Below are 14,755 nucleotides of genomic sequence, written 5' to 3'. Positions count from 1 at the left end.
GTCTGGGTACACTGAAGCATGACACAGTGTCTCTCCTGTCTTCCCAGGACATCATTCCTTGCATCCCTATTGCTGTATGCACATGTGTTGTCTCTAAAGGAAGATAAATGAGGGGAAAATTCTGTGCTCTGTGTTGTATCCCTTTGCTTCCTTGAGTAAGAAACTATGTGGACTGATTCTCTCCCAGTGCTACAGAGTAAGAGAAAGGATGGAATATTCGACCTGAACACAGGGATAGTATATCCAAATCCATGTGCTGGTTTAGTAAGCATCTTCCCTGGTGGAACACATTCAGGAGATGATGGAAAACTGCCTCCACCACCACTAGACTCCTGGGTTTACGAACTTTTGAAAGACTGTGTCTCAGTCCTTATCAACAAGTATTTACAACCACTGGAGAACCAGGCACATGATGGGTGTTTTACACATCTACACATTCTCAGAGACAGGAAAAAGTCTCATTGCTGGCATAGAGATGGCTCTGAGCTGAATCCAACTGCAGACCACTGATTAAAGCCAAATCCAGACAGCAGAAGTTTCAGGTGAGCACAAGCAGAAACAGCTGGATAAATATGCAGACAAGATGTATCATTAGTAACTTCGCTTCTCTGGTACAAGTGAGTCCTCCATGAAAAAGGTAATTTTCCGTCTGTAAGATGATGATGTGTCTCACAAGCTGGCACAAAACTCAGCAACTGTCTAGCCTCCCAAAACTCAGCACTGTCAAAAGTTCATGTTACACTTCACTCATCTTGCCATCTCCCAGATCAATGAACACCAAGGCACACGTTTATCTTTTAAACATAATTCTAAGCTTTAATTGTATATACTCCACTAAAATGCTTCTTCCTCTGGAGAGAGGTTGCATTAACAAATGTGTGCCAAGTTTTATTAACTTAAATCCATATGCTACTGGAAGACAACAGGGACTTTGCCAATGAGGAGAGAGTAAAAATCTTACCAGTGAGAAAGCCACTGGGAGTCATGTTGTTATTTAGAGGGAATTCACCAGGCTTGTGGTGGATTACCTTTGTTGGTAGGATTTTCAGGAAGAGCACCTCTCCATACATCCAGAACTGAATATCCCACTTCATCACAGCAGAAGGAAAGTTGCCAACTTGCATGGCTTCAGAGATAATCTCTCAAAACTGTAATTAAAATTACAAAATCTGTCTTGAATCTTTTCAGGCAGTTGCCTGAAACTCAGCAGTATCAACTTTGGTGTTCCAGTCAGTTTGGCCTCAATATGTCCAACTACAACTTAATCACAGAATACTTTAGGTAGATAGGCATATGTGACAAGATGAACTACAGTGGTTATTATCAGTATTGCCAGAAAAGAAAGTCAGAGGAAAGAAATGGGGGAGTGAAAGTAAGGAGGAAGGAGATCAAGTAAGAAGAAAAGCAGAAATAGTAATATATTTGATGACAGCACACTGTACAAACAACAATTACTTGGAGTGTATATAAAGGACAGGCTTTGCTTTTCTCCACCCTTGGCTGTGATCTGCCTGCCACTTTTGCCAACAAGTTAGCAGTCCATGTGCCTTTTGGGCAAATATGGAGTCCAGAGTTCATTCTCTGCCCTGAGAACTGCAGTTTCACAGCGCACCACAGTTACTGACCCTGCCAGGAATTCCTGCAATGAGTCCTGCACTTCTCCCACATGTACTGCAACTCCTCTGTCTCTGCAAAGGCAGGCTGATAAGAGTGTGAGATAGACACACCACTGGCATCCCAATTACACTTAACAAAACTACTTAATTCCTGCAGCCTCGCGCATACTGGCAGTGATCACTCTGAAACTTGGATGTTGCCCTTTTTAAAAGGACAAGGTTTCTGTCTCCTTTCCTTGTCCCCGAGGTAAGCAAGGGCTGTCCTCTCCACTGTCTCCTCTAAGAGCTTTGATTACGGTCTCCAACTTCTTCATGAGGTACTTGCAGTGCTTTTACAGGGTAGGGGCTCAAACTCCCTTCCTCTGATCTTCTGTCCAAAAGGATTTCATCACCATTTCCTTGTCTCCTCTTATACCCTAAAATGGTACAGATTTCCTTATTTTCCTGTTTCAGCATTATTTCCACAGAGAGACAGTTTTTCTTCTGATCTCTTCCTGTATTTTCTCCACATGTCATAAAATTACAGCATGGAACTCATTGAACAGGGTATCAGTTTTACAGATTCACAAAGAGACTCTATAAACATACCTAATTTATATGGACATCAAACCCACAGAAAGTTATCAAAGTAAACAACAAAATAAACAAATGAAGCTGATTTCCGAACCAAAGCCCACACAAACCCTCAAGACATAACAACTCTGGTGTTTCAGGGTTTATACTGATCTCTAACTAACCAAGCTTAAGATGAGACCTGGAGCAGAGGGCAGAAAATCTCATGTCTGCTAATATGAAGTTTCTGCACTTCCTTCTGTCTTTTAAATTTCAAATACGGGATACTAAACCAAATGGATTTGGTCATTCACCCCACCAAGGTTTTATTGCTCTGAAGGGATGCTTTGGATTTCCTGTTTATCTCAGGTTTTTTGTGAGATCGTCAAACTCCAGCGCATCCCTTTGCCTTTCTCCCCCAGCTCTCCCCATCCCCTCTAATCTCCACAGGGGTTTCTATATTAGTCTGAGTGGCTGGATAGGTCTCAGCCTCCATCTGGGGGGGATTAAACTTAATTTATCCCCTTAACTCAGCAACAATTTCCTCACCAAATCCTCTTCCTAGCTTCGCCTTCGCCCCAGCATTTGGCTAGCATTTCAGCCCCGTACTTTCGGGGAAAAAAGGGAAGAAACCCGTGTCGAATGCCGATGCTCCCTGGGGACGGCAGCACTCGAGTGGGTGTTCCTCAAGGCGGAAGGGGGCCGAAGGCCAGGGGAAGGCAGGGACGGGCGGGGGTTCTCGCTGAGGAAGGGGTGAGACACTGCCCCATGGTCCCCGGGGGTCGGTCCTGAGCACCCTTCCCGCGGCCAGGGCCGGGCTGCCGAGCGACCCCGCCGGCACGGGGGGCTCCCGGCAGGGGACGCCGCGACCCCTCCAGCGGGGCTGGGCCGGGCGAGCCGGGGCGCCGGCGCCCCGCGGGGGAGGTGCCGAGCCGTGCCCCGCGCCGGGCGGCCGTAATCCCATCAAAGCGCCGGACCCAGCCTCCTCCCCCCTTCCCTCCGTCCCTCCCCGTCCCTGCCCGGCGCGAGTCCCAGCCGCGCTGCCCGCTCCGCTCCGCTCCTCGCCGGCCCCGGCTCCGCTCCGCACCCGGCTGCCGCCCGGCCCCTCGCCCGCGGCCACCGGCCCCAGCTCCCTGCTCGGTCGGGGGGACACGGCGCACATGGAGGTGCCGGGCGGCTGTCACCGCCGCTGCTTCGCCTTGGTGCTGCTCCTGGCTTCGTGCATCGGGTGCGCGGCCACGCCGCGCAGGAACATGCCCCGCCGGCAAGGTAGGACGGGCGGCAGCGCCAGACGAGGGGTGCCCGCCCGGCGACACGCTTGCACCGGCGAAGTTCCGCGTCCCTTTAACACGGGGGGTGCCCCCGACGGGGCACAGGCGCCAGCGGGGCCGGGCGGCAGCCCCCGGGTGGGCAGCGGGGCAGTGCCCCGGGTCGGGCCGCCGCGCCCCCGAGCACTGAGCGCGTCCGGGAGCTCCGGGTGCCCGGCGGGGCGTCCGCCGCTCCTCGCCGTCCCCTGCGAGTCCCCGACGCCCTCTCACGGGGAGGAGAGGATGCCCCGGCAATGGCAGGGACCCGTGAAATTGCGGGATCGGTGTACGACCCATTTTCTCCGACATCTTATACCCAGTACCGGTGGGCGCACTCGAGTTACAGACCAGGACCAGTCTGCAGCTACTGCGGAAGAAATTGGGAAAGATTTTATCCGGTTTTCCCTGGATCCCGTTACCTGCGGTCCGGCGTGAGCAGAGTTAGAAGCCCGGTGAACCTCTAAGCCAGTCAGAGGTGACCTGTCGGGAAGGTCGTGCCGTGGCTGTGACATTTATGTGTGTGGCAGCAAATAATGTAAGACATAGAGTAGTAAATGTAAAAGAAAAATTACTAGAGAAGCAATGATTTTGTCCCAAAAATGTAGCTATTGTGTACCAAGCATGATGTGGTGAGCCTCCTGGTCCTGGTCCTCGCTGTGCACTATCTGTGTCCTGTGGGAGAGTTCCCACGGCTGTCGGCGGGAGGTTTGCGCGCTGATCGAGGAGGTCGTGAACGGTCCTTAGACGCTGAAAGTTAAAACCCTGAGTCTGAGCAGCTTTTACAGCCCTTTTACAGTCTGCAGCGTATGAAACAGTACGGTAAAATGTAAACAATGAGATGGGGACACAGTGCATGGTGAAGTTTGACATTCTGTGTACTTTACAAATTGCGGTGCTAAGAGAAGATAACTATGCCCGAGACTGTTTCCAACACTGGGACTACCCTGGAGTCTTTGTGACCAACACTGAGTCTTATCACTGAGTTCACTGGGATCAGTTCAGTTGAAAATACAAGAAGTTTAGTAAGTTCATGTCACAAAGTGTTTGTAGCTTCAGATCCTTTTTGTATCTATCCCACAGTACTGAAAGATTTTTATTGCTGGTTTTTAGCATCACTATTGCGCGTTTTCTTGCTAATGAAAAGAAAACAAATGCCTGTACAGTTGGAAACTTAATACTTAAATAGAGCCTGAGCTTAAAACCCTTACTGGACAGATGGCTAATTTTACTGGTCTGACCTTGTCTCTTAGGGATCTAGTCCCATGATCCTTGGCTGTCATAATAGCCACCATTAAGTACTTGAGTAAATTAGGCAGACAGTTGTTGTGAATGAGATGATTAGTAGCTTGTATTAAAAATGCTGGATATGTGAAGTTGGGGAGAGAAATATGTAAATATTTTTAAATATTCCTTGACTGTAACATACTGGTGTACTTGCTTCCCCTAGTCACAGCGGAATGGCAGTCCTGGGGAAAATGTATTTCTGCGCATTAAATTAAAACAGTGTAAAGCTTGGAAACTAATTGTAGTGTTGTGAAGGAAATCAATTAATATGTTAGTATTGTGTTTACCTTACTTTTGTTAGCACACATTTTACGTTAATTTTTTATAATATGCTTCAGATTCACTGATTCAATCATTCCTTTCTTGCTTCTTTTGCTGTATAAGAAGTAGTGAGTTTTATTTGGCACAGTTTGTTCAAAATCTGTGCAAACATTTAAAAATTCACTTGTAGCAAGATGTGAAGAGGGAAATCCCCCAGACAGTTTGTGTGCAGTAGTATATATATGATTTAAATCCCATCTGCATTTTGCCAGGGGCTGTTGGAATTGAGAGCTTCCAAGAATCCCATGACTGGGTCCTTACAGAGAAATATTGCTCTCAAAACACTGAGAACAGGTGTAGTTCCAGGTAGCTGGAACATCTCTGCCTGGTTCTGCAGCATATCATATGCTGGGAGGTTAAGAGTGGAAAAGAATAATCATTTACTCACACATCCATAATTACATATTCAGTGAGTAAAGAAGAGATAAGATAGTAAAAAGTTCTTAAGGATTTTTTTTCTTTCATTTTGCCCTTTTAATGTGATAGAAGTGAGACCTGTACAGGAATTGTAACTGAGGTGAAAGCAAGAGATTATATCAAGAGAGAAGTCAAAAAACCAGTTTATAACAGAAGGTGACTTGGAGGTCCTGTGTGTCAAAAGAAAAAAGATAGGAAAATGCATCTCCATTTTTCCCAAGTTTCAGTTCAAGGTTTAGCTTACAAAGATCAGTTTTGTAAGCCCAGGAAAGCAGCAAAGTGGGAAATCTATGAAGTTAAAAATATATAGTAAAATGGCCACAAATGCAACTTCTTAAATTAATCTTCAGGGGAAAAGGCTATCATACTCAAATACAAGACATCCTGATGACTGCTAAACTCATTTGAACATTTATTTACAGTTACATAATACATTTTCTGGAGACAAGGAAACGGGATGACAGACTCTTTGGGAAGGGCTTAAAACAAATCCTTAGACACCATGTGGTGAATAGTATAGCTGGGAACAGATTAGCCTGGGATTCTCTGTATCTTGTACTCCCAGAAGCTGGCACTCATACTGCTGCTTTTACATTGTTTTCTTGCTTTTGCCTTCTGCAAAGACACAGGTTTTCACCATATCTGTTTCAAGTTTCAACTGGTCGAAGATTAGAGAGTCTAAAACTAGCTCCCAATGTGTTACACTGCTACTAATATGAACACAAAATTTAATTTTAGTGGTTGTGTGATTTTAGAGAATTTTAGGGGAAAGAGCTGACCAGTCCTGTGGATGTTCATGGCATAAAGTTGTTGCACTGTATTGCATTGATGCTTCTTTAGTAACAGAATGCAAAATTCCAACTCCCTGTAGAATAATAAAACGGGTAAGTTTGTCTGCATGGAGAATAAAAATAATCATATCTGATGCTTAGGAATGCTTCTCCTTTTATAAATATATTATGCTTGCCAGTTAATATAAATAAAGAATTTGGCTTGTATCTCTTTCCCAGATGTCTGTAGCAGTAGACATCACCAGCTTTCTGTGTAAATGCTGGAGGAATCAGACCAGTTAAGGTCTGAAGACTTTACAAGAAAGTAGCACTCAATATCAGGGCCAGATTTTCAGAAGAGTACAGATCCTTGGTCAGCACTACAGTAAGTTAGGTTTTTTTCCAAAGGATTTGGCACTAGGATACTTGAATTCTTCAGAAAATCTGACTATAATAAGAGCTGCTAGATATGGAACACTTTTGAAAGTCTAGCTGTATTTATGTATCAAAACAGGTCAAACTGCCTTGAAATCAGGTCTACAAATGTGAAAAATCCCAGTCTTTGGGAAAGAAGGTGCTTATTTGAGTTTTCAAATATTACAATTTCTTGGAACAACGATAGGATGAATTCTTATTCACTGTCATAATAAATCCCACACGTAAAGCATGCAGGGGTAAGGTTGATTTGCTGCTGAATGCAAAGTGTCTGAGAAGAGGAATGACTCTGAAGCTGAATGATTCCTAATGTGAGGGATGTAGAACTGTCAGAGTGCATATCTGTGAGCTAGAACTAATAAAGAAGATGTGAATAATTTATGTGGGGGAAGATTAGTATCATCCTCTTATAGCTTCAAAAATGTCTTCAACACCAATAAAATCAAGCACTAATTATATATGTATTTGTTGTTTGTCACATTCAGGTGTAAGTTGCATCACAACTTTATGTGACATTCTCATTTTGGCTGGACTTGCTCTTGTACCTCTGGAGTCCATAGTCTGGTAAATCCTGAAAACTGATCAATCACATCACCACCTCATGCAGATATGAGCATTCCAGTAATACTCACCAGGGCAGCAATAGGAATGCAGTGAATTAGTCCACTTGAGCGTGTTACTTTGTATGTCACTGTTACTCATTTTGAAGTATGTTTTCTGACTTTAGTTAGTCTCGCAGCAAAATATCTTGTGCCCTTCCCACTATGAAACTGCCATCTTCCTTTGTAAAAGGAAACTTTCAGTAAATGTTTTTCTTGGGCACCATTTTGCCAATGCCAATGCCTGAAATGACTATTCAGACTTCTACCAGTATTCAGAAAGGTAAAAGTAACCAAGGCATTTTAAATATTGATGGAATTATACCTATACCAGATACTGGGGTTCACAGTGATGCTTCGGAGACGAGGGGTTGTTTTGGAGTTAGGGCACTAAAGTGATCTTTGGGAAAGCTTTTTGCCTCGAGGCTGTCACAGACTGTCTTTGATGGCTTGCCAGTCCTTCACAGACCAGATTTTCATTTTTTAAAATGGCATTGGAGTGGTTTTATGGTTTTATCCTTTTCCAACTATGCCACTTCAGACAGCGATTAGACTCCTGTAGGGTGCTCAGCACAGCTGTACCCCAATTTTAGTCAATGCTTCTAGGCTTTAACTGAGTGATAATATGTAGGTGATTTTCTCGGTGTCTTCTAGTGTGCCTTGCAGAAAAAATAACTCTTTTTCTCTCATTGACACCGGACTAGATAGGACACAGCACCGTGTACTGTGTGCAGCTCATTAGGAGTGAACACATCCAACAATCAGACTCACTTTAAACTTAATGGCAGGGATTCTGAGTGTCAGTCACCCAAAAGACATCCTGTGGAGCAGAATAGTACCTTGTCTTAAACCAGAAAATGTCAGTGCATGAGTTCTCTTCAGTGCCCCTCAAACTCATTGATTAGCTGAGAGTATACTTGGATGTTTCTAACTCCTCAGATCAAGCTTATATTGGGACTCAAATTTTTGCATATTTCTGTTTATGCTCTTTTAATGTGGTTTTATTGAAAATAAAATTAATTTTAAAAAGGTGACTAATGTTGCTTCATATCCTCAAAGCAGGACTGATAGGACCATTTCACAACTTTCCCATTACAAGGAAATGAAACTCTAAAATGCTTATAGAAAGTTTTCTATATTAAAAAGTCATTAAACGATATTAAAGATACCTGTAATCTAAGGGAACAGCCATGAATAGGTCTTTGCAGAGTTTATTATTTCATTATTGAGTGTACAGTTGGGTGCCATATTTATCAGTGAATGTGCAATGGTGGTCTATGATCACATCACAAAAGGCTTTCTAAATCACAGCACATGGGAGATTATGTTAACTGTGTGACCTTGAATAAAATTTCTTAATTGTTTTCTGTGCAAACAAATTATCTATCTAAAAAAAAAAAAGCCACAAACCAAACAAATCCCCAAACCTGTTCTTCATAACTAATTCCAACTGAAAGGAAATAAGTAAGGAAATAAGCCTTTTCAGTAAGGCTAGGCAAGATTTGATTTCTTTTTATTTTTTACTTTCAGTGAAGATGCTTACACATGAAAACTAAAGTAGTTATTTCATATAACATGACGATCCAAACCACAGCAAAAGATGAACATTACTGTTTTAGACTTTTCAGAGTCACTGAGCTGAGAACAAGCACAGCAGAATTCATCTTTGAAAGTAACTGCTTCAGGAGGGTATAAGCCACTGAAAATTGGAGGCTTAGGGGGAAAGCTCCACGACAATCAGATACCTTACTCAAATCTAGATGATGATACGGTGTGTGATGATCCATAAAACTCTGCAGGTGAGAATTGTATAGTGTGAAATACACCAAGTTCATGCCAGTTCTTCCACTGAGTGTAGGGTAGCTACACCCAGGAGTAAAGACTAATTTTGAGGAAAGTCCCTCAGGATATTGGCCTCTAATGAAAAAGGAATCCACACAATATTGACAAAGGGAGCCAGTTCTTCAAAAGGAAGAGGACAGCTATGTGGTCATGGGAGAAACCTTTTCTTCTCTTGGCTTGGATCCCTGTAGTTGGATAGCCAAAACGCATTGGCTTTCTTTTCTTAAAAAGATCTCTCACTCAGGCATTGCTGAAGTTATTCTGGATAGTTTTTTAGAGCTAGGAAATATAAACCATATGCAGGTGCTAACATCTGAACCTGGCTTTCTGAGTGTATCCCCAAGTAGTGATAGGGTGTCTTTTCCCTTATATATGTTAACCTTACAGCTAATAAACACTTTTTATACAACAGTGCAGATAGCAGTCATGTCAAGAGCAGTTCTGAGAAATGGACACTGAGTGGTTCTGAGTTTCCCCACATCCTCAGAGGATAGTCAGTCCAGTCTAACTCTCACAGAAAGATCTCTGAAGCTGGAAGAATCTCAACCCAGATTATTCTTCACACCTCGCTCAATTTTAAAAGTAGTTTAAAATTGCTGGCATCTATGAAAATGATGGTATATATCAATACCTCTGTACATTTGGAACCTGCAAAATTGTCTTTCTAAAATGATGGGAAATGAACATCCTGTGAATGTTGATCATGCTTCTTTCAAATACAGAAATCATTCTGATCTTTCTGCTGTGCCAGAGGTATTGTTGCACATACAAAGTTTTAAATCAAGACTGGCTTTGTGTTGCTGGCTCAAAAATCTTCTGATAAAAAATCCTAAGGGCAAATATTATACAGTATTTCACTCAAGTTTAATTGCTTTTATGCATGAAAAATTTCAACTAGAATATCATTTTAGGAAAAAAGAAGCCAAACCATGAACTAAACCTGTCAAACTGTAAATGATAGAAAGTACGTGTCTAGGACCAAAATTTTTGTGGTTTAATTAAAGATTGCAGAAGCCAGAATCTGTTCCTTGGAACTGAAATGTGAGGTCTCTTCCATATTCTGCTTTCTAGACAATTACAGGAGAAGGTAACATGTTTCCAAAAATAAGCAGGCATTTTAAGAACATGAGTATTTACAGGGATGTTGGCATTGCAGATGATACTCCAGCCATGCATGGAGATTGGTGTCCTGCTGGCATTTTTAGTTCCCGTTCCCATTTCATGGCGCTCTCATTCCATGTGAACCTATGGTGTGCAGGTTGCTAATGTTGCCATCATAACTGATCAGTCACGATGGCAGAGTTGAACTTTGCAGCCAAGAACTGTTTCTCTGTCTATGTGTGTGCCAAAGGACTCGCTCCGTAGGGTGAGATGGGGGCCTTCCAGATAATCACCCCTGCAGAGCCATAGGATCATAGGATGGAAGAAGAAACCTGGAGAACATAAGCAATTCTTTCAGGGGCTTCTGGATAAAGAACAAGACAGCACCTAAAATGAGTTTAAAGGGGAAAAAAAAGCAAGCTGTTCAGACCAGCTGATGCCAAGTAAAGGGCATGGTTTGCATGAGGTAGGCCTGGTAAAGGTTTGGGTCAAAGGGTTGGACTCCACAGCCTGCAGAAGACAATGTGCCAGTGGAGCAGGGAATGCTTTGAGAGGATTAGCAAGCATTAGATACTAGCTGTGTGGACATCATAGCTGTGCTTGGGCCATGTGTTATTTTTTTTCCCCTATGTATTTGTTCTTTATGCTGTGATATATTTTCCACGTCTCATTGTCTCTTGCACCAAAGAGGGTTTTGTTCTTCCCTGTCAGTCTCCCAGCTCTCACATCCTGCTGCTTGTTACTGGTTCTTTGATTATACAGGCCATGTCCCACACTAAATCAGTGCAGGGATTCAGGTTTAAAAACCAAAACTATTTCAGTCACTTAGTGGAGACAAAGAATTTCCTCTGGTTTTACTGATAGTGCTAGTGAATGGAGAGACTTGCTGACTGCAAAAGGTATTGAAATTATCCAATTTCTTATGGAGGAACTGAGTTGGGGAAGAATTTCCTGCTCCTTGAGTAGATGTCAGATTTTCTCCCTGACCTGGCCTTCAACAGCCTTTAATAAAATCACAGTTGCAATTGAGCAGGTTAGGGTCACTGTGCAGTGGCAGCCCAAGTGGACGTGCTCTTCCACCATACCAGAGTCCATTAGGAGGAGTGTTACCTGGAGGTTGAGGGAGGTGATCTTTTCTCTCTACAGAGCACTGGTGGGACACACCTGCAGCACTGGGTCCAGTTCTGGGCTGCCCAGTAACAGAGGAAACATGGACGTACTGGAACGAGTCCAGCAAAGGGCCACAAAGGTGAATAAATGGGAAGAGGTGAAGAAGAACAATTAAGCTTTGGAAGTAAAATACTTGTGGGAATCATACAAATGTATATAAATGATGGGGGAGTAATGAAGATGGAACTAGGCTTTTCTGAGTGGTGCCCTGTGACAGGGCTGGAGGCAATGGACACAAAGGGAAAGCAGGAAATTCCCCTTAACATGAGAAAATACTTTTTTAGTGAGGGTGACTGAGAATTTAGCCTGAGATGTTGTGGAATCTCTGTCCTTGGAGATACTCAAACCCCTTTAGGCAAAGCCTTGGGCAACCTGGTGCAGCTGAGCCTGCTCTGAGCAGGAGTTCAGACCAGGTAATCTCCAAAGGTGCCTTTCAGCCTCACTCCCTCTGTGATTTTGCAGAGTGTCACAAGGATCTCCTGAAAATGTCTGTTTCAGCTCTCGGGTTCAGCTGCCCTTGAACTCTCCTCCACCCTGTCATGGACTGAAAACACCAACTGGACCAACTACTCCGCTTTCTACAGAGAAATGAGTTTTTGCTGGTGTTGTGATCAGTACAAAGTGTTTGGTGGGAGGTTGCTACCCTTTGTGTTTTCTATGAGGCCTGTGCCAGACCCTCAGGGATAACAAACCCGCACAATGATTTTTGTGATGCTTTCTGGGATGGGACCAGATTGTTTGTATCCACGAATAATGAACTTCAAAACAATCACTCAGGACTTGGAGGGACTGTGTGAACCCAAATGTTGTGTCCTCCCCCTGCACATTTGTTGCCTGTCACCTGGTCAGCTTTGTCCTCTTTTATCTTTTTGCATGTGTGTACGTAATGCATGTGTGATTGTCTGATTGTAATTTTTTTCTATCTGACCATTTTTCAGGAAGCTCCCCTTGATTCTCTTTCCTTCACCAAGTAAGATGCTTCTTCAAGAGCTGTTTTGTTCTGGGTTTCAGCAAGAAAAAAAAGTGTAGTAGATAAAGCGAACAGATTAAGGGACATCAAGGAGAACACTTTTCAACTATCATGAACAACTTTGCCATGTGTTCCATTGAGATAATAAGATTTGTATAGAGATCACCTGAAAAATAAGTGATATTGATTGACGGGAAAATAATTTTTCAAGTTATTTATTTGGCATTTTTACAATTTCACTGGCCTTTTTACTTTATATATATATATATATATATATATATAAAATGCAACTGTATTTTCTGATAATAAATATGAAGTCTTTCATATGGGGTTCTCTTATGTATTGTACCCATGTACCCAACGCTCAGAAAATGTAGCAGGGTGACATTTATCTTTAATTTTATTATTTTGTTTCAGAGCAGGAAGGCACAGTTTCCTTCATGTGCAGAGTTTCTCCTGCAGCTCACTGTGTGTGCCTCAGCCCGGCAGCCTGTGCCGACCCACCAGGCTGCCTGGCTGGAAAGCTGCTGCTTGATGCTGCCCATCAGCTGAGTGGCATTTTAAGTGATGGATGTTCACAGTGTAGTCCCGCTATAGGAAACCATGAAGGGACACAAGGTTGGAGGAGGTGCCAGGATATGCCTCTGGCATGCTGGTTCCTAAGCAGCCCATCCCACTGATTACTAATGCCTATTACAGAGACATGGTGTGAAAAACGAGGTTCACTCTCCTGTGGGAATTTAAAGGGTTTAATATAGAGACAATAAGAGACACATAAGATAAAGCAAAGAGGTAATGGCTGGGTGCCTTGGCGCTCTGCCAAGAGCACATCTGATGCTCCAGGTTAGTCCTTTTTATATCATTTTTACTGTCTGTTCTCTATTCATATTCAAACTTTTCCAGGAGCTGTTCTGCATGGCCACTCCTTGGGTCCGCCTTTTTAGAGCATGCGTAGTCTTCTGCCTTGCGGTTTTACTTCTTTTGATTCTTGGGGTTGGGCTCGCTAGGTAAGAGTCGATGGTAGGGTGGATCTCTTAATTCTCCAGACAGTCAGGGCTGATTGCAGCTTTGGGCCTCTTTGCCCCCCGGGCAGAGCGATGATAAGGGCTCTCGGACCCTCCTGGCCGCCCGTTCTCCGGGCGGAGCAGCCTTTGGGCCCTTTTGTTCTCTGGACAAAGTGTTGATTAGCAGCTCCTCGGGCCTCATCCTCTGTTCGCTTGGAGGTTATCTTACTTGCTCCCACTTGCTAACATCCTTGCTAAAAAGAAAGAAAACTACATCCACACAGCAAGAAGCATTTCTAACATTATATAATATCTACCTTTATACTTGCGATAAGCCAATATTACAATATATGTTTATAACACATGGTAACATGCTGCTGCTTGATTTCAGCTACCTTCTGGCACTTAAATTGTATCTCTGAGACACTTTTTTAAAAAGTTATTTGAAAAGCGGTGAAGCAGCTGATGAGAAGGCAGGCCATGGCGGGGCAGGCAGTGTGCTGGCAGCAGGCAGGGCTGGCTGCAGCCTGCCAGTCGCTGGACACATCCACTGGGACAAGGCAGGTTGAAGCCCAGACAGGAAATCCCAAGCCAGGAAAAATATTGAGCTTTGCATTTTCAAGCAGCTTTTAGGTTGGAGTAGGGAGGGGTGAGCCTAAGTGTCCCTTCTCCAGGAATAGGAACCTGGCTACCAATTTCCTATGCCAGGCCAAGGTGCTGCAGGAGATGTCAGGAATTAGGACAGCCATGCCCCAGCACTGGGGCTTCAGTGGGCAAAGCACAAGCCTGGTTTTAGGGGAGTGAGCATTAGATTTGACTCACACTTCCAGAAATGCACTGGAAGTTACGCAAGTGAAGTGTCTTGGTGGGGGTTTTTACAGGCACCTATACTCCATTTACCCTGGAAGTGGAAAACGCTTCCATTAGGTGAAATATTTCACCAAGTTATCCTGGTGAAGATTCAGGGTATGCAGGTATGCACTTCTGTGAATCAAACTGGCCTCTGAGCAGTAATTATTAAAAACACAAGCCTGTGAGAGTTACCTAGAGATTGCCCCATGTGCTCCTCTTGACTAGGGCAAGACATACAAAGTAGACTTTTGCTCAGAGGTATGATGTCCCCTACTTTTTATAACCTTTAGCACTAGGAATTCTCCAAAAATGAGTCCAGGGCATAACCATCCACAGCTAGAAATTTTATATATATATCTTCAAAAATTTTTTTGTAAAAAGCAGTTACTCCTTTTCATTTTCACTCCTAGAAGTCAGTGTTGCAGTGTGAAGAGCTCCGCTCCTCTCTCCTTCTCTTTTCTGCAGTTGGAGCCCTCCTGGGAGCAGAGCCTTGCTCCAGGAAGGAGGGTGAGGAG

The 14,755-nt window shown here is 43.6% G+C and overlaps 1 protein-coding gene across 4 annotated transcripts in view; it reads left to right on the top strand.

Moving 5' to 3' along the window:
• Positions 1 to 2,819: 2,819 nt before the first annotated feature.
• The window catches only part of EGFLAM (EGF like, fibronectin type III and laminin G domains), a 79,204-nt gene continuing 67,268 nt past the window's right edge, over positions 2,820 to 14,755 (top strand). For 2 of the 4 annotated variants that reach the window (XM_032097245.1, XM_032097246.1), the window contains exon 1: positions 3,213 to 3,437. In XM_032097245.1, the coding sequence (XP_031953136.1) occupies positions 3,329 to 3,437 (109 nt within the window). In that variant the 5' untranslated portion in view covers positions 3,213 to 3,328. Of the gene's footprint in view, positions 2,844 to 2,916; positions 3,438 to 14,755 lie in introns of those variants that run through there. The other 2 variants (XM_032097247.1, XM_032097248.1) reach the window with 2 other exon arrangements.

This window comes from Corvus moneduloides, chromosome Z (assembly GCF_009650955.1).
Source record: "Corvus moneduloides isolate bCorMon1 chromosome Z, bCorMon1.pri, whole genome shotgun sequence".
Classification (NCBI taxonomy): Eukaryota; Metazoa; Chordata; class Aves; order Passeriformes; family Corvidae; genus Corvus; species Corvus moneduloides.
The sequence above is the reverse complement of the archived record's forward strand: the minus strand, read 5'-3'. Positions and strand labels throughout refer to the sequence as shown.